The sequence below is a fragment of the Dromaius novaehollandiae genome, chromosome 5, assembly GCF_036370855.1.
Source record: "Dromaius novaehollandiae isolate bDroNov1 chromosome 5, bDroNov1.hap1, whole genome shotgun sequence".
In the NCBI taxonomy this organism is placed as follows: domain Eukaryota; kingdom Metazoa; phylum Chordata; class Aves; order Casuariiformes; family Dromaiidae; genus Dromaius; species Dromaius novaehollandiae.
Genome location: NC_088102.1, coordinates 37,291,292 through 37,311,741, shown reverse-complemented (window position 1 = coordinate 37,311,741; position 20,450 = coordinate 37,291,292). Strand labels below are relative to the sequence as shown.

General features: G+C 36.6%; 1 protein-coding gene across 1 annotated transcript in view; it reads left to right on the top strand.

Annotated features, from left to right (window-relative positions):
* FSIP1 (fibrous sheath interacting protein 1) overlaps window positions 1-20,450 on the top strand; it is an 89,707-nt gene that overhangs the window by 3,870 nt on the left and 65,387 nt on the right. Inside the window, 6 exon segments of the mRNA XM_064512447.1 lie at window positions 1,748-1,917; window positions 2,846-2,930; window positions 6,148-6,246; window positions 8,835-8,935; window positions 9,648-9,755; window positions 16,138-16,299. Coding sequence (XP_064368517.1) covers window positions 1,748-1,917; window positions 2,846-2,930; window positions 6,148-6,246; window positions 8,835-8,935; window positions 9,648-9,755; window positions 16,138-16,299 — 725 coding nt within the window.

Here is a 20,450-nt window from a genome sequence, read left to right as displayed (position 1 = left end):
CAATAAAATATTTTTTCATTCCTTGTTCTTAATACTTCTAGGAGAATTTGGGACCTTGGTGTATGTGTGTGCATGTGTATATATCTGTGTCTATATATATTTGTGTGTGTGCGTAAAAAGACTGCAAATAGAAAACGTACATGCAATACGATGCTCAAAAGGTGAGTGATCAGTTCTTTAAGGATTATTTTATTAAAGGATATTCACTTTATTAAATGTTATGTTAGCATTTGACTCATGTTTGGTTGATCTAATAAAGCAGAATCCAGTGGTGACTCTGTCTAGAGTGCCAGTCATCTAAAAACATTCATTTCATTGGGACAGAAATTGGATAGAGTTCAATTTCAAAGCTTCACTCGGTAGGTTTAGCTCCAAATCCATCTACTGGGTTCAGGGCAGTTGAAATAAGGGGTCTTTTTTCATCTTTTGTCCATGGGGCTTTCCCAGAGTTCAGCTGGATTTTTACAGCTTTTCCCTTGTTGAATCACTCATCTCTTTTGGCACAAGGTAGAGTAATATATGACAGTAAATCGCTGGGGACAGTGGGTGTGTAAAGCTTTTGATCTCAAAAGATGAGAAAATGGAAAGGTACTGCAGGAGTATTAACTCTTCTGCATTTTAACTTTATATCCAAGTTTGCTTCTGGTTTTTAATTGAAGGAATAGAATTGGAATTACTGCTTTTTGTCTTCAATGTTAGAACTATTTTTATGTTTTAAACTTTGTTGCAATCATTGTACCTTTCAGTGGTGTCTGTAGTCCTCAATGGCATGGGTTTTCTTTTTCCTGTATGTGTGTGTGCTCACTCACTCTCTCTTTTCTTTTTTTCTTCCTTTCTTTCTTTTTTTGATTTTTAACTCTTACCTGTATATTGCAGCTCAAACTGGTAGCTTTAACAAGCTTTAAAGAAAAAATACCAAGCCCAAAATAATTGCCCTTATGATTATTTCAGCATTCAGTGCTGTTTGTTTGTTGTAAATTTATTATCAGAAGCTGAATTTGACCAGAAAATCTTGGAAGCTTATGGGATAGAGGCAGTGCTGCAATTGTCCTCCTCTTCTCTTGCTCTGGAAGCCAAGCTTGACCAGAAATGAGGGCAGAGTTTGGTGCTACAGGAAGGGAAAAGGCTAAAAGTGATCAGAAATTGTAATCTGCATGTCTGGGAAAAAAAGAGGCAATGCGGAAATTTTAAGTAGTGTTAGTTTCCATAATGTTTCACTGTTTCTGTTTTACAAAAGTGCATTTTTCCAGAGCCAATATCAGACTCTGCTTTGGTTGAGGCATAAATGGAGACTGAAACTTATTTAATGTTTAAAATTAGAAATGTTATAGAGTCTCTCTTAACTTTAGGACAATTCAAGTTAAAGGTTGACATTTCAATATGTATTCTAGTATTCAATCTGAATACATGAGAAATTCTTTTTGAGTTTTAAGCTTATTTTGTCTGTGATTATAGTTGATACTATGGAGATTTTGTCACTCTTCCTTCTTAAATTTCACTCATTTGCCAAATGGGGGGTTCCCCCCCTCCCAATCCAACTGCAACAGCTAAGAGCTTTGATTCATCAATCTTTTAAAAAGGCTTTTGTATTTTCCTCTGCTACAAACAGATCTAGAAGTGAACATGATGTATATACACTAGCGAATGATTGTACTCTTGTCTGCAGTTGTTATCAAATTACTTGTACAGTTTTTTTCATTTTTTTTAATGGAAATACATCAAGCTAATGTTAATTTTTAATCTACAGCAAACTCCGCCAACTTAGATTCTGAACAAACAGGTGTAGATCCTCTGATTCAAGCAGCTATAAGGAAGATGAATAAACTTGACACAATACTGGCAAAAAAACACTTTAAAGAGAGAGCAATTAAAAAACAAGGCAAAGAAATGAGAGCAAAGCTCTGGGAAGAACTTCAGGTTAGAAATATACAACTTATGTAAATAAAATAGTATAACTAAGAGTACATCTGTTGTCTTCTGTAATTGTCTTACAGAATTATCTAATTTCCCAGACACATTTTTTTCATTAAATAACTCACATTTACTAGCTGATTTAAAGCGAAGAAATGGATCTTAAAAAGTAACTTTAAATAGTTTTTAATATGTATTGGCTGTGAGGCCTCTGGAACAGGGACATGGTCCTTAAAATTAATGTGACCATAGCCAAACGTACAGCTGTCTAGGTGTGATTTACAAGCACAGACAGTCTTATGTTTGAACCTGCCATTTGCAGGTATGATAAAGCATGACAAGAGGCAATAGCTGTTAACCTAGTGCTAGGAGCATTTTTTCTGCTCTAGTGTGACTGTTCTTAGGAACATCTATTCCAGTACTGTCTCTTACTGAAGTGATTAGAGATGCCCCCTGAAGAAGGCATGAGAATGCTACAGCACAAATTCCTTCACGTTATTCTTATTCCAGTCTCTAGCAGTTAGATATCAATTTAAGCCTTGAAACATGAAATTTAGTATTTCTTCCAAAGTTAATTACAATCTTGGATGTTTTCAATGAATACAAATGTAAGTTGCTAAAAAGACATGATGGCAGTCAGTTTGAGTGCATCGTATCATTTCAGTCGGTTTGGATTGAGAGCCATGTATCCATTACAAAAGTTCTTCACCCTGTGAAATGTGACTCTACATAAGAGACAGTACATAACAGAGACTTCCAAGTTCCACCATGTCATCATCAAAACTTCAGGACATGTTACGATAGCCTCAAGAAGAAAAATTATTTTGATATGGTTTAAAGTTTGCTAGATTTGAAATTCTTATAAGCAGACACAGTATTTTGCTACAACTTTTAATACAGCTTTATGTATTTATGCTTTATTTCTTTTAAATAGTCTATCAGTACCTCTGGAAGTCATGAGGAGATAGAAAACACAAAACGTTTTTTAGCTTTGATCTCATCATGGCAGGATACAGCTGGTAAGTAAGAAAAACAAGTGAATACCCTGATATGATTATCCTGTATTTTGGGCCTGTTTGGGCAATAAACAAGGAAATCAAAATTGTTTTGGTAAACAAAAAAATCATGAAGTTACTGATATACCAGGGGGTGCTAGTGAAAGAGGTCACCAGGCTGGAATAATTGGTATAGTAAGCATAGGCCATTAAAATATATTTTAATAGAAGCTCTAGGGATGTCGTGGGCCTCTCACGTGTATCTGGGAGAATATTTTCAAGTGGGAGAGGGAGGAAGAGTGAGAAGGAAGCAATGGCAATGCCATGGTAAGGATCTGATAGTATGACTGTACCAGAAAAAGGGAAAGCTTGAGTCATTTTGGGAACTGTTACGAGAGGTACTGACAGAACGGGACCAAATGATGATACTAGCTACTCAGTTACATGTTCGAAAACAGCGCAGGACGATGCACACTACCCAGGTCCTTGGAATGTGGCAACAAATACTAAATTTGCTACTGATTATGTGAAATTTAATTTACTTCTAAAAGAGTTGTTAACATTGTGACAATGTGAGACAATTTGAGTAATAGGGATCATCGAATAATATTGAGTGTGATTCTAAGGAAAAGGCAGAATACGAATCATGAACTTAGTGTTTTAGGTCAGTTTTTTTCCTGAGACTTCTGGGGGAAAAACTTAGGATAGTTAGCTGTTTCGAAAAGTGAAACTGTGTTAAAGACACACTATCAAAATATTCTCTGGAAGGAAAGATAGGAAGTCTGGTAAGATAACTTTTGAACTTCACAGTAATATGAAGATAAAGACAAATATTTGAAATGGAAACAAACACACTGAGAAGAATCAACAGTTGCAGTTTAGTGTTTTAAAATAAAAACAGATAGGCTAAGTAAAATCAGTTCCATCTTCAGTAGGGTTTAAAACACCAAGAAAATTTTGTAACTGCATTACAAGTGGACAAATGACTAAGGAAGGATCAGATTTTTTAATGAGAAGGGTGAACAAACAATGGTACAGAGAAACGTGGAATGTGATGCATTAAAAAATTATCATAGAAATTACAGTTAAAATCAATAATGTAAAATCATAGATGGAATAGAGGCAGAATAAGTTAATGACTATTTAGAAATGTTTTCTCTACTGTGGAACGCATTTTCTACTGAAGAGCATGATTCTGCTGGAGTTCTGTAGCAAATGGTTGAAACACACTCTAATTATTTGTAGTTATCTTCAAGAATGCACAGAGGATGTGCAAGCTCCCAAAGGACCTGGGAAAAGACAAACATTGGCTTTTTAAAAATGCCCTCTCTTGTCCTTTGGTTGCTGGACTTTTACTGAGGGATACACTGGAACAAACTGTAGCCATCCTGCTTATAATGTCTTTATTGGTGGTGGTGGGGGGGGGTGCAGGAATAGATTGTTTGGATTTGTCAAGAATATGTTACATCAAAATTATGCTCAAAAGTAATTTTCAAAAATTTGCTGTTAAAGTACTGTCTCTCATTGTTGGAGTTCTCAGAGATGTGTCAGTCATATGCACATTCTGCAGCCCGCCCTCCTTCTCTCTACCTTAGCTGAAAGGGTTTCCTCGTTGAAAGAGAACAGTTGTCGTGCATCCTGCCTTTTCTGTCGTTAGAGAGGGAATGAGGATTTGAGGTCTGAATGGATATTGCTGGGCAAAAATCTGAACTTGACTATTTGGACATACATGCATACTAATGTAGCAATGTGTGGTGAAAAAATTAAAACTTATTACTACAAGATAAACTGCTTTTATTTCTATACCTAAGTTTTGGTTATTAAGGGAAGAACACAAAATTTAGCTTGGTAAGGGTGGTATATAAAAAGTGTCCAGTAGGTGTCAGAATCTAATTAAAAAAAAGGTAGGAAACAAGAATATATGCAGTTACTAATGAACTACATGCTCTGTTTCATTGTTCTTTTCAAAGGTTACTCCATGCTGTAGTGAACGTGTGTCATATGGGTTCTGGTGTACCATAATGGCAAAATTCTGTGTAGTTTAGATTTATTTTTCTCCCCTAGCTTGATCTCTGTCTTACTCTTTCTATAGCATGCTAGTGCCCAGCTTCTCAGGTCTGCTTTTTTAGGACTGACAGCACAGGTAGTTCTCCAGGTTGATAATGAAATGGAAGGCAGTTCATATATTTTGCTTTTCAGAGCTTGAATTTGATACAGAACTTTATTTGATGAATGTTTTATATATAATATATATTTATGTACAATATAATCAATAATACATAGCATAATAAATATATGTAATTATTATAGGACTCCATAATAAAGTATATATTATTTTATAATTACATATTTTATATAGATAGATAATTATAACTCTTTATGTGGCTGTGAAATTAAACAAAGGTTCTGGGTACAAAATCATTAATAACTAATACGTATCCCAGCCTCTCAGAAAATTCTGACAGACTTGTGGGAGAAATGTAAGTCGGGAATTAATCAAAGAGCTTTAAATTCATTCTTTTATGCTCTGTGCAACAAAATCATGCTTTCAGTTGAGCGTGTTAAGATTTGTTATTACAGAACATTGGTGGTTTTTTTCATGTGTATGCGTCTTTGCAGTATGAGTCCTTTTCTGTAAGTACCAAGTACATAGATTGCATATTAATACTCTAGTTTATACCTCCAGGTGGTACGTCAGGACGACGACTTAGTTCTTTTTCTTTGAGTGCCTGAAGCAACTCTTGTTTGTGCTAGGATATTTGAATGCGCTTTTCTTTAGATTATATCCTTGACGTTAGCCACTTGGAAGCCTAATAATTCAGGCAGAGGCAGACATCAACTGAAAATCTGGGTACTTTATTCTCACTTAAACCTCTAGATGGCTTGTGACAAGGTGTCTGTTGAGACTTTTGAGCATTATGGCCTAGGGCTGTATCTTTTACAATGTAATTATTTGTCCTGTGTGTGCATTTACATATATATATGCAGCAGTTGTTATAAACAAAAACAGATGTATGAAACAGTATAAAGAATTTTCTTCTGTTACATGTTCATATTAATGAAACACACCTTGCTCTTTCACCTTTTTTTTCTTGAAAAATATGGTGGTGATGTAATTTATCTAAAAAGAGAGAAGTAAACTTCTGTAACTTTCATGTGTGAGATTTTATAGAATGATATATGTGAAACTAGGTCTTCCTTAAATGCATTTTAATTAAATTATACTGAAATTTCTTAGCAGATCCCTTCCTCATTAAAGAAGATGAAATAAGTATTTCAATATTTCACACACAAATTAATCCAGAAGATTATGATTGCCATAAAAGCCAGCATAATCAGGGTAAGCTTTAGTAACCGTATAATTCGTATTTCCTGATATGGCAAAACAACACATGAAATTGGTGGGTAATGAAGACTTTGCCTTCATGGCTGAGCCAAAAAGTCAGAAAAAGTAAGTTTATCTTTGCAGTGGCAACAGTTCTTAGTTTTTGACAAGTGATAAAATGGAAAAATCTTTGTAGCTAACCTAAAGCATTTTAATATGATACAAAAATCTTTTCAAAATAAATAAATTGTGCTTTTGTGCCTTATTCTTTCCTAATTTGAAAGTCAAATTTTTACAGTTGAATAACTTCTCATATGTGAAATGACATAAGAAGAGGTAGCTTCAGCTGCCATTGCTGTCAGCTGCAATTGCTTATTTCTTTAAAGTCTACCATTTTACATAAACAGAAGTGATCTAATCCTGGTGACTGGCCAAGATGACAAGTACGTAATAAACAGGTGTTCCTAAAGTTTGAACCATTGATGGCAGCAGAATCTCTTAACTTTATAGAATGTGACTGCATGTTTTAGCTTTTCAAACTGGGACCTCAGTCCCCTTATCATTTTATCACTCTTAGTCTACTGGTAGGTGATCTTAACTCTGTGTTACCAAATGCTTATTCACAGTGGGTTGGAGCAGTCGTGCTTTTGATCTTCTCCATCTTCCTACCATCTGTCTTCATTCTTCCCTTAAACCAAAACTTGACCCTTATGCTTCCAACTTCTCCGTTTCACAGTTTTGCTTCAGCATCCTTGATTAGCAATGATAGCTTTTGATTACCTGAATTCAAGACAATAGTGATTTCTGAAGCTCCCAGCACAGCCATGGTTGGGAGCTGCTGCTGCACGTAGAATTTTGAGATGATTTACATCCTCTTAGTTTGGGAACTCATGAAGTGGAGATCACTTGCAACTCATGAGCAATAAAGTACTTAAATGACTTTCACTGTTTCTGCTGAAGACTCTTGATATGGTTTCTGATTTCTAAGACCTGTTGTTTTGGTTGCTCTTGGATTTCTATGTAATAGTTGTCATAAAAGGTAGGGCCTGAGCAAGAGGAGCTTTTTTTTTGAGGTAAGAAGTTTTTTATATATACTATTTTATATGCTATTGCTTAAGCAGTCTCATTGAGATCGAACTTAGTCTTTCTTTTATTTACTCAGGATGAGCTCTAATGTATTCTTCTTCAGAGTAATCCATGTCTATTCCTTCTTTACTTGAATGTTCTGAGATACTGTGTATGATGGCTCCCTCTCAAAAGCACTCATGCTGCAGGTAGCAAAAAATGTAGTCTAAAAGTAATGTTTCATGCATGCTGCATGTTATGTTCATGTTTTGTTTTGCTCATTTCAGAATACAACTCATCATCTTCATATTTATCTGTAAATTCTTACAGGATTCCACTTCCTAGATAGGTTCAAGATCTTCTTCTCCTCTGTTACCTGGTAACACCAGAGGTAGTTTGGCATGTTTCCTGTAAATAACTGAATTTGTACAGTGACAGGGTTTTCTTGGTGATCAGGTCCCACACTTCATTCCATTAGGGTTTGCTTGCAGTTTCAGAGTAAGTCTGGTGAGAATGTTGCACAGTTTTTGTCCATGGTTGGTAAAATGATGCACTGAATTTATTCTGTATCTTTGGGAGTTTGCTTTTAGTCTGTTCAATCTGCAAGAGTTACTTCACATGTAAACTGTAAAAGAATGAGCTGCTAGAACATGTGTTCTATAATCTAACATGTTAAACTGAGGGTTTTTTTGTAGGCAGAATAACCCTGTTGTTCAACTCTATGCTTTTCTGAAAAATAAAAAGTATTGTGATCAATACTTTTAAAGTAGTTTGTGAGACTGAGAGGAAGCTGTTTGTATTTGCTTAGACTTGTTATTTATTTTGATAAATCTTTGGTGTTCTTGGTGATCACAGAAGAATTACTGTTTTAAAACTAGTAAAGGTCTCTGAATAACAGAATGTGTGCCCACTTTTATATGACAGATAGATAGAAAACCATTGTTGCAAAAAAGTGTGTACTGTTGTCAAAACATTATCAGATATATTTGTTGCAAAAAATGTACATGGTTTTTAAATAGCTTTACAGCTCAAAGATGAGCTTTGTTTTTAGAAAAAAGGAAAAAAACTTTTGTAAGCTATGTTATAATATCATCAAATATATCACCTGTCTTTCAGCTGTTTTATTTTTAAAAAAATGTACTTGATAGTTCTCCAAATAGTTCTGCGGTTTCCCCAAAACCTATTGTCTGGTTTTGTACCGATGATAAAACTGAAACAATAAGAGGGTTAGAAGGAATGCCGTGCCTTTTAAAGCCACCATGTTTAACATTTTTGAGGTCAGAAATCCAAAAGTGTTTTAGCTTTCCCAAAGTTGGATGATCTCATGTAATAAAAGCTCAAAAAAGGAGATTAGTCTTTGATAGTTACATGTTTTCAAAATAGCAATAGACTTAATAAAAACATTGAAAATGGCACATCAAAAGTTTGTGTATCCACTTTAAATTTATTAAAGATTTAAATTGAATTACTATTATTACAGCTCTGATTGAATTAGAAAAGGAGTAGTCTAACTTTGCAACTTCTTTTTCAAACTTCAGATGGCCCAAATGAAATAAAAACAAATGGATTTCTGAATCAAGCAGAAAAAACACATAATAAAAGCAAAAGCAATCAGGATTTCATTAAAAAGAACATTGAGGTAAGCATTAAAACCTAAAATCATTAGTGTATTTGTTCAATGTTAACTGAAACAGTAGTATTTAAGCACTTCTGGGGACAATTGGGTTTCTTTCTCAGGAACATTGAAAGTAAAATCTTGCTATCAAATGTTGCTGTTTATTGCACACTGCTACATAAGAGCATCCTCATCTCAGTGCTCACATTTGTAGGGTTGGGATAATACCCTTTTTATGTATTTGCAGAAGGTAATGGAGATTGCATTGTTCTGTTTATGCCTGGATGTAGCTTGTTTTGAGGACGAGTATTTCCTAAAAATCTTTCTTTAAATATATTTACTGTTAAGAGAAGCTATCCTTGTCTGTAGGTAAGGACTAGATATGTAAGTTATTCATGTGCAGGCCACACAGGACCCTCATCTACAGAAAACTTCTGTCAGAAAATAGATGCCTTAACTTTCGTGCTTTTGTTTCTTTAAGGCTGTAGTAGCTATAATGATTTTTTCATCCAAAAAACTCTGTGTATCTATGTCAATGACAGATATAAAATTATCAGCTTATTATATATTAGGCTGCTAGATTTTGCTGTCAGAGTGATAATTTGAATTATGGCAATAAGCAAGATTGGATGTTAATTTCACAGAATTTAAAAACTTTGCTGCTTGACCTGGTAGGGTTTTAAAGGCTTTTTTAAATTTTTTTTTATTTTTTTTTGTTTATTTGTAAATACTTCAGCTGGCAAAGGATTCAGGAAACCAGGTTGCTTTGCTTGAGGAAGAAAAGAAAAGGTTGATTGAACTATTGAAAGATACAGAAGATGGAAGTGAACTGCAGGGTCTTGAGGTATAGAAACTTTTCATTTGTACTGTCCTGTTGTATTTGACTTGCTTGTAGTGTAAATCTAAATTTGATTTTGTTTTAGTCTCATCACAATGTGACCTACTGTGGTAAGAGAGAATAGCTGAACAAACTTCATTAGATTTGTCTGCACAAATGAACTTTTATTGTCGTCTTTGTTCACTTTACTAACACTTGGAAGTACTCAGGGCTCTGAAGAACAGCAGAACTTTCAGGAAAAATTAGGCACAGCCTTAAACAATACTCAGAGGAGGAGGTGGCCTATTTCCTCCGCATAAAATGTGAGGATGCTTCCTCTTGACCTGAGTGGCTAGCTGCTATAATCTGTGGTAGAAGGGCCGGCAATTACCTCAAGAAGAAACTGAATTTTTTTGAGGACATGAACTTCAATCAGGCAGCAATTGGGCACACACACATTGAAGCTTATGTGTACATTTGGAAAGATAATGAAAGATAATGGCTTCCTACTCAATCTATCTGAAAAGTAGACTAAGGAACCAAAACTCTACTTAAATTCTAGACATTTATATTTTAACGTAATGTTATTAAAGAGCAAGCAGTGTGGGCATTGTGTTTCATGTCTGCATGCTGCAGTAGATGGAAATAGCTGAAGCACGTAGAAATGCCCTTTCATACAGAGAATGAAGACAACTGTCCAAGCAGTCATTCCTTCTAGGGGAGTCTAGCTGATCTACATTTCCACAAAATGATTCCCAGTAATGTGAACACATTAACTAGTTTTTTGATCTCCTAGTTATTAGGATATGGCCTTTATTTCTTACTTTTATGAGGGGAATGTCACAATGATGGAGTTCTTGGGGGCTTTCCTTGATTTATAGAAATAATCAAAGTCTGTTAGGATGGGAAGATAAAATTTGATTTGAAAAATGAAACATATTGGAAACTTAATTTTTTTTATATATATATGGTATTAAATGTGCTAAAGATAAGTGTTTTCATAGTATGATCATCCTTAAACTATGTAAGCTTTGGTATAACACTTCAAAAAAACAGCATTGCAATAAATAAGAAATACAGGGGAAAAATGCTTGCTACGTGTAGAGAAATTAAGTGACCCTTGTGTTTTATTTCAAATTAAAATGTACTTTGCATTAAGTGTATAGTAATGATCTTTTTCACAATATTTACAAGTATACGTTAAATCACTGTACCTAAGAGAGATGTGAACTTTGTGTAGAATGAAGAAAATACAAGATAGTTTGTTTAATTGATACAGCTAAAAATGACCTAGAGTAAATTATTTTTCCGTAATGTAACAACTTATGTGTCTCTGTGTGTATGAGAGAGAGAGACAGAAACAAAAGGGGATGCAATGTATTCTATTTTTAGTCTGTCTGCTCATAGTTTAATTAGTTATTTGCCAAAAAGGTGGTGAAGGCATCCAAGAAGCAGTGTTGTTCATAACTGTTTTCCAAAATATGCCTAAAATCTGTCTTTATAAATTACTGTCTTAGAGTATGGGGGTAGGGAGGTGAGCTCAGGATTTGCTTCATCTGAATCCAAACTGGTAATGAAAAGAGAGAACTAACCTGCTTCGTTATCCATGGTTTGTGGCATTAAACAAATCTGTGATTTACCCAGCTTCAGTATGACTGCTGGTTGTCACTCACACAGTCAATAGCCCAAAACTTTTCTCTTTACTCCAGGGAAACTAATAAATATACACTGTGTTTTAGCATTTTCAGATCTTTGTAGGACTAACACGAGTGATGGAGTCTATATCAAAGACAGGAAATTCTGATGGACACATGAATAAGATAATATAAATGTGCAGTTCTTTAATGGTAATTTTTCTTTTGTAGGTGGAAAACTATAGCGGAAACACAGAGAGCTTAACTTTTGATGATCATTGATATGCAAAGGTTTAAATCTGTCACCCACATTCAAACTTTTTCCTCTTAGCAACTGACTTCTGTAAAGTTACACCAGTCTTCGTGTTGCCCTGACATTCTTTCTGTCACTTTATGTAGAAAGCTTACTTACTTTTCTTTGTACCATATGAACACAGCACTTACAGAACTGATATGTTTATCTGTGTAAGATACTCATCAGTTAATGATATTGCACGGTGATGTTTGACTTAACTGATGTGGTCTAGCGTTAAAAGAAAGCAGTGAAATGGACTCCTGGCCTAATATTCCTGTACTGGTCAGGAGAGTTGATTTTTATTGTATTTTTAATTTGTTACATATTAAAGGAACAAAGGTAAAGCCTACTGGATCATTATTTAATTAATCTTTTGTCTGTGCATTCAGGAAAAGGTTCAGGGCTTCTTTTAGATAAGCTTGCAACAGGTTTGGCATTATAGTCCCATATAAGAATGACAAAAAGTTCAATGAAAACAGTACTTCATCTAGTTTTAGAATATGAAGAAACTGTTGGGAGAGTGTATGGGTTTTTATTCGCTTGTTTTGTTTTTTTTCCCATTGTGGGAGAGGTTGAGATTTGATTAATAACATCATCTATTCTCTTACTTACTCAATACTTACTCTAATACTTAGTTGCTTGAAACCTGCCTCATCTAGAGATGGATTCTCTCTCCCATATTTGACTTGTATGTGTGTGAGGTGTTTCCTGTGCCTGCTTATAACGTCTAATCTAGACTGCTCCAAACTGGCAGAGGTAACTGTCCAGCTGATGGCCACTTCTATCTTATTTCATTCTGACTTTTAAAAAGCTGGTGCAAGCACACTGGCTAAAGTAACGTTATGGAAATTATCGATCAAGGTAGAGCTGAGTGTGCTGTGCTCATTCTTCTGTATAGTGTAATGTAGATTAGATAATTTGATTCATATTACTAAATATCTCAAATATCCAAATAGCACTTTTCAAAAGTGCTTTTTTGACTATTTAAAATATTTTAGAAGTAAATATTCAAGCTACTTTAATCGTCAAAACTGCAGTTTTGTTTCAGATATTCCAATAATAATAAGCACTGACTGTACTGTTACAAAAGTATCGTTCTGAGTTAATGCATAGGAAACATTGATGGGGCAGAAGCTTATTTTCCAAGAAAAATGTTAAATCACTGGCCATCTTGAAAATACAGAAGAGATCGTGTGAGTGCATTTAACCTTGGAGTAAAGTGGCTACTGGAATAATTTGGATATTGGGGAGCATGGAGTATGGGCATTGAGCTATAGCTAATGAGTTTGTTTGCAGCTGAACTGACTTTGTGGAATCATTTCCGTGTTTTTTGTGTTGTGCTCTTCAGTGTCTGGTTAGAGAATGAGTAACACAGCACAAGTTTAGTACCTCACTAGATACTTCTGTTATGATGGTCACTGTCTGACCTGAATAGGTACTCCCACAAAGCCGGAAAGCTTTTTCTAGAGACACTTCTGAGTGTTTCTTATGGAGTCAGGCTAGGTGGTCAAGCTTAGTTGTGCTGTCAGATCCAGACTAGTTCTATGCTTTGCTAATTAGAGATATTTGAACTGTACTCCTAGAATTCCTAGGCCTGGGACTGTATTGCTGAAACACCAGACCTGAGTCAGCTTCAGAAGGCTTATTAACTTGGATTTCATGCCTTGTGAAAGTGCCTAAGCTTCTCATATACTCTGGGAGGTAACCAGGCTTCCACAGTTCTGTGCTTGGAATGGTAAGTTTAGCAGGACCCAAACTGATCCAAATGTAGGTTCCTGGGGACCTATGTTCATTTACAGATGATCTTCAGTCTGGACAATATACCCAGAGATAACTGAGAATTGACTGAAGTGAATTCATCACAATATACTGTCTTGTTGCTTCATAAAATTTTATGCTGGAAACTAGTCATATTTGTATGCTGCAATCCTTCTTTTGCTTATAGGGCTACAGTTTAAGGTGGTATTTCCACTGACTTCTAAAATTAACAAAAAATACATTTTGTGACTGTCTTCCATTACTTTTCCTCTTTGTAACACATACTTGCATGAGAAAGTGCTAGAAAAACTGATTTTTTTCCACAAAGGAGCTTGTTTATTTTTTAGTATGGAAATAATTTATGACAGGTATCAGGTTTTTCTTGTTTGTTTTTACGTATATGTTTGTTTGCTTTGTGCAACCAGTTACTGGATTTCTGTTGACCAGTCATATTAAAATTAATTCTAGTCGCTTTTCAGGTATTTGCTGTTTAGTGTGAAGACAACCCCTATTTATGAGGACTGTTGTTAACACTAAATTATACTAATTTATATTTAAATATTTTGTAGGTATAGAATGCTGCCCTTTGGCAAGATTTCTCTTATAGAAGGGATCTCTAAAGTGGGAATTTGGAAGGTAGTATTTGTGGTGTGAATTGCACTTATTTAGGCTTGATGTGTGTATATATAGTGTTTTCTCCTCTCCCCCCAAATTTCTTACTAATGAGCTTCCTTGTAATGAATAGATTTTACTCAGAGATTGCAGTGGTGTGGTGTAGAAAGAACGAACAGTTCCAGTAAATGGAGCGGATGCAGCGGTATGAGCCTGGGTCAGTGATAGGTTCTTTTGCTTTCCCGCTGTGCCTTTAGAGTAATAAGGCTGCCCAGGGATGACTTCACAACGGTGGTGTTGTGACTGGAAGCTGATATTTCCTCTTGTTGTGTGGCTGTGGCTGCTTGAGTAGCTAGAGGATTAATTTGGAAGCTCCGAAGAAACAGTGGGCATGAATCCCCTGCAAAGCAGGTGTTGCAGTCTTTGGGGCAAGGTCATGGCCCTCCTCTGTTAGAAGAAGGAAAGGAAACCTCTTTCTCCACTTCCCTGCCCTCCCTTTGTAAGGTCCTACGTGGCATTTCTTTGGGATCGGGACATAAGATTAGATGTAATCTCTTAGCATCATTCCCCGTGAATGGTGGTTGCACAAACCGAGTTCTCTGGCTGTAAGAGAGGAGCACCAGATTGCTGCAGATAACCTGCATCTATTTGTGAATGTAAGCTCATTTGTTTGAGTAAAGTGGGCCAAGCTCACTCATAATCTGCAACTGTTCATGCTGGCAGCACGTGTTTTTCTTGTTTAGGCAGATGTTACTGCTGCTACTGCTATCATGAGGAACAAGTAGCCCAAGTCACGGTCAGAAAGAACTCCATAGTCTCTGCCTGGCCATGCTTTTTGTTTTTTGTTTTGTTTTGTTGTTTTTGGAGGGGGGGATGCCAGTGTGCTGGCCTCTAGGAAGGTGGTGGCTAGTGATCTCAGAGCAGTTCCCCTAAGAATTAAGGCTTGTGTTCTTTGGTGATAGATTACAGCTCTCACGCTGCATCTCATACCCTCTTTGGTATTTGGCTCCAGGTGGTTTCTGCCACAGCAAGAACCTCTTCAGTTTCATTCCAAGGCAGTTTTTGGCCAAGCTTTAACACTTTCTGACCGTTACCAAGTAGAAAGTTGCTGGGCTTATACACAAAGCTGCTGATTATATTTCCTTCTTTGGCTTGCACCTGAGATTATTCCTTCCACTTCCTTCAGAGAATAGTAGAGAGTAGCGTATTATGTTCCATTTTTATCTGGAATTCTAAATGAATTTTAGCATTGTGCTGCTGTGCAGGTGTGACTGAGTGTGTACCAGAATGGATGCCCAACTGCATCCGTTGCTGCCAGACTTTCTGAGATGTAAAATTCCACCTAACTGCTGTTCAAGATGTGCTATTTTTCACTGTAGTGTAGAACTTATCATTTTTATGCTTGCTGACTTGTCTTATAAGAATGAGCTTTCTCGTTCAGGTTTGCTGTATAGTCAGCTGTCTGTCCAGTCCCTTGCTCTTCAGTTGTAATACAGTGCTGTGAGACTCGCTAGTCTCCGGAATAAGGGGTAGTGTACAAACAAAGAGTGCTGAGATGCAAGGCATAATTGTTAGGAAGATGTTAATAGACAGTTCAGTGGGTTTTTTGAGAGCTGTGCTTTTCCACTTGAATATTATCTTAGAAGGGAGGCATCTGGTTTTAAGCAATCTTCTTTCAAGGTTTTGAAGTGGCTACTTGGTGAAGGTAAAGGCTTTGGACTTGTATGGAAATAAGTACCATAATTGCAGTAGTCTGTTTAGGTTAACATAACCTAAACTTTTTCTTTGCTAAATGTTTTACCTGCATGTAGATTCATGCACTTTCTAAAAATAAAACTAAGTATATATATTTTTAAGTTCACTTAAATTGCTGCTTGGTTATATTTAAAAGTGAAAAATGTGCATCTAAGTGGCTGATGAATACCAGTTTTAAGGTATGCTTGGTACATGAGTATTGGCAGTGTTCATCTGTGTATTGAGACAGATGAGAATAGGATGTACTTTTTTAAAATAAACTATACTTAAGAATAAGTACACTTTATGCATAACTGCCTTTAAAATCAGTTTCCTTTGGGAATGAGCATTAAGTATTTTCTTTATCTTTCAATAGGAAGATGGATCTGGCTGGCTAGTACCAGGAGAAGGGTACACACCTGAACCAATGGAATTTCATCACCTAAATGAAATAGATATTAAGCTTCAGGTACTATCTGATGGGGATTTTTCTGCAATTCACAGCTCTTGCTCAAAACCTCCAAGCCAGATTTATCAGGTATATTGAAGAACAGAGCTTCTGTGTTGCAGATTCTTGTTTGAAGTGTGTGTTAAGATCTGATGCAAATGAGAATACACCAAACTTCATTTCCTTTTGTTGCATTTTTCTTTAGTATCTTCTATTTGATCTCAAAGTATATGTGTAAAAGAATGAAGCAGTTTCAGTGCAATCTTTGGCTATAGAAATCATATGGAAAATAATGTGTTGCTATTTCTGAGTGGTATGTTTTGAGGACTGTCATCTTATTTTTAGTAGTTGTTGAAAGTGTGGAATCAACAATAAATTTCATATACAGAAGTTGGTAACTCAGACTTCAGCTGCACAAGGGCTGCGGGGATTTGGTCAACATAGTAGCACATTATCCATGATAATTCATCTTTGGGAATTGGAGCTAGGTTTCTTCTTATTTCAGCATTCCAAAGGTGCCTCATCAATTATGATCTTAATGATAAAGAAATTATCAATGAGCAATGCTAAAGACTGTAGAAAATATTGAAACTGTATGTGTCTGGGTTTTTCAGGGTCTCTTTTTCCTGTGCCAGCAGTAATAAAACTGTTGGAATCTCAGCTTTGAGAAATGACTGTTTGGATTTTGTGAAAAGAAAACTCCAATTTATTGTATACCATGTCCCAGTAATGTTGTCGTCCGCGACATCCTGCGTTAAATAGAACATAAAATACCATAGTCTGTGTTATCGCAGTTACTTGCACAAAATTTTACAAAAATTTTATTTTGTAAAACTTCCAGTTCGTAGCCAGGACGGGTGTATTAGAGGCTCCGTAAGAGTGTACTTTGGCAAAACTATGTCTTCAGTTATCCACTTATGTGAAACATCTCTCTCAACAGCTATAATAACTGTTTTTTCTTTTTGCTTTTTAAAGGCAACGTTATATTGTTAACTGCATTTTAATGTCATTTTTGTATTGACTTCTTTATGTACTTAAAGTTTTATTTCTCCTGAAATAGTATTTACTCTTGCTGTAAGAGTTCCAGAGAAATCGCATTTTGATGTTGATCATTTGCCAACTGGGATTTAATGTGTGAACTGCAACTCCCTCTAGTGGTTCCTGGATCTGAGCTTGCAAATGATTGCTGGATCTTGTGTTCACTGTTTTAAGACATCTACTTGAGGTTAATGTGATTGCTGTGATGATGAATGCTCTGTTTGCGAACATCTGTCCAAATGTTTCTTGTCACTTCCTTTTTAGATAAAAGCTCTGAAGTATTTGAATAGAAACTTGCATTTATGTGTATGCTTATAGAAGAGTAATGTGTTATCTTTTTGAATAATACCAAACTTAACAACCAAAAAGAGACAGTTAATTCCAGAAATTACCCTTCAATATTTGCCTCCAAATTCCTTTACTTTCTGCATTCCTGCTTCTCTGCATGTCCTGAGCTTCAGCCCTCTGGAGAGGGTTGGACATCTACTGGCTGCCTCAGTTTCATTGGGGTTCAGACAATTCACTTGTGACGCCTGTTTTGGTAGGTGCAATCTGAGTGTGTCTGGCAGCATGAAATGACTGGGCTTGTTTATGTTTACATATAATTGCAGCTGCTATTTTTTTCTGATGGGAAGTGGGGGAGAGGATAGTTGTGTCAACTTTGGGGAACTTGACTGCTTACTGCAAAAGCTTTTTACTGGATCCAGCCTTTAGTTCTGCATTCTTGGTTGTAGCTATTTTTGTGTTGGTACCTAAATAATTGCTATTCAATATATGCATAGAACAATAACTGTTAGGTTCTGAATTTGGATTCAGTTCTGAATTCTTAACACCTTTCGTGTTCAAATTCCTTTTACAATTGCTTTTTCAAACAAATGGAAGCAACATGTGTCAGCAGCTGAAAAACTAATGACTATTTTGAGTTTATAGAGCTTCATGTCAAAAGACATGAAAAATATTTTTTTTTGCATGTAGTTCATTGCCACTTATGTTTTTTAAAACAGCCTCGTCTATCACAAGCAATATCTAACAATATTTTTATAAACTGGAATTTTTATAAATTTGCCTTTTTTAACTTTGCCTTTAACTTAAATATTTGAGTCAGAGAGAAATGTCAGAATTCTTTATACAGAATGGCTTTTGGAACCTGATCAAAGGCATCTGATCCATGATGTTGAATTCTACCATAGAACCTGTTAGATGGGAGAAGAGTTTAGCTAACAACAAAATTCAGACGAGTGTTTAAGGAATGGCACTGCTTGCATGAGAAATGAAGGGAAGTCCCAAGTGGGACTAGGTTTCTGTCTTCCGTAGTGGGATAAGTTCAAAGTGCATCAGAAAAAGGAAGATACAGAAAATGAGATAGAAAAATAGCCTTAGAGTGCACTGTACTGGACACAAACTTTATGGAAAAGCTAACCAGGCGAAATTGCTATTATAGTCTACAGAAAGCACAGAGAAGGAATTTTGTTCTCCACATACAGGATGTGGCAGTTCTGTTCTTTCTTCTGTGTCAGTTCCAGCTGATTCTTAAGTTTAACTTGTTCCCATGTCTATGATCTTGTTAAGTCTTCTCTTGAGCCCAGCATTTTTTTGCTTTCTTTGCAGCCATGCACTGCTAATCTCTGCACCTTCTGGATGGTTGAAATGTCTGTTTTATGTATATTATTTCAAAGATGTAGTGCATTTCCATTTAATCTCCCCACTGCCTCTTTTGCCTTCCTCAGGGTCTGAGTCACAGAGTGCATTTTTCATCTCTTATTGATCTCCTTCTGTACTTCCACTGCTTTATCAGTAGTTCTAGCTGAGATATTTTTCCTCCATTTAATTTCATCGCAACTCTTTCAGGTTGTGCTTAGGTTTGAAATGTTCTCTTGCAGCTATCAAAATGCACATCATTTAGCTCACTGAAATTTCTCGTCCTATTTTTTAGCTCCTTGTTTAGACTATGACTGGTGTTTGTTGCAATATTACATTTTGGATTGTACCTGTCAGAGCCATGAGGGCACTCCGGACCCTCCTTCTCCCTGCCCACCTCCCTGGGGCCTCCAAACCCTCCCCGGCCCCCATTTCAGCCCAGCCCAGGGTGACACCGTAGCAGTGCAGTCTCCAGCCCTGCTATGGTCCTGATCCTGCCCTGGCCTAGCTTTGTCCCGTCCCCACAGCCCTACCACAGCATCAAGAGGCTGTGTCTGATCTTAGTTACCCTCACCAGGCCTGATCTGGACTCTGACTTGTGGGATGACTCCCCTGCCTGGCCTTGGCCTGGCCCCATCCTCATGGACCTACCTGGCAATCACTGGACCCATTTTAACTTTGAGATGCGGACTGGCTTCCCAGCTTGACCTTGGACTTGCCTCATCATCATGATATTGCCTTATTCTCTGGATCCTCGCTTGGACCTTGCTACTGTCCTGCTTGCTTCACTCGGGTACTGTGGGACTGGGCCCTGGCTGCTGAGGCCTCTGTCCTGCTGGCTGTGTTATCCCCCTCAGCTCCCATCCCTTAGGGAGCAGCTGGCCCTTGCTGCTCACTGACAGCACCTTCTAGGTACCATGCATCTGTGGTTGTTGTATGACATACTTAATATGCTTCTGGCTGCTTGGAGAAGTTAAGTAATAAGATATATATATAAAAAAAAATGAACATTCTAGTTTTCTTGTTTCATGCTCTGTTTTTATTGCTTCTGCGATGATAGCTGTATTGTATAAGGAGAAGCCTGAAACCTTGAGAGAGTTGGGAAGTACTGCGATAGTTCACAGTGAGAGGAACTGACGTACAATGAGGATGATTAGAGACTGGAGATGCGCTCCTAGTTCTGGTCCTTCCTAATGCTTGAGGCACAGATTTTCATCCTTAATTACTTGTGTGTGTATTTCTTATGGGGGAAGAAAACAAACAAGGTGAGAAATGTTCTATTTAGGGGTACTACCCACCTGACAGCTCACCTAAGTGCCAGTAGCAGCTTTGAAACCTCTATCGTCAATGTGATACTTGAGCTAACAGCATAACTGATGACAGAGTTTGATCCAATCCTGGGAAAAATGAGATGCATTACCAGCATAAAACACGCAAATGTGCTGGCAAAAGAAAGGGCAAGACTGATACGCTGGCTCTGTGCAGTCCCTGGGAAAAAAAAGTTCTGTACTGACTGCGGTTTCTTTCATCTGTTTTTTTCCTAACTGTTCTAACCCTGGCTTTAC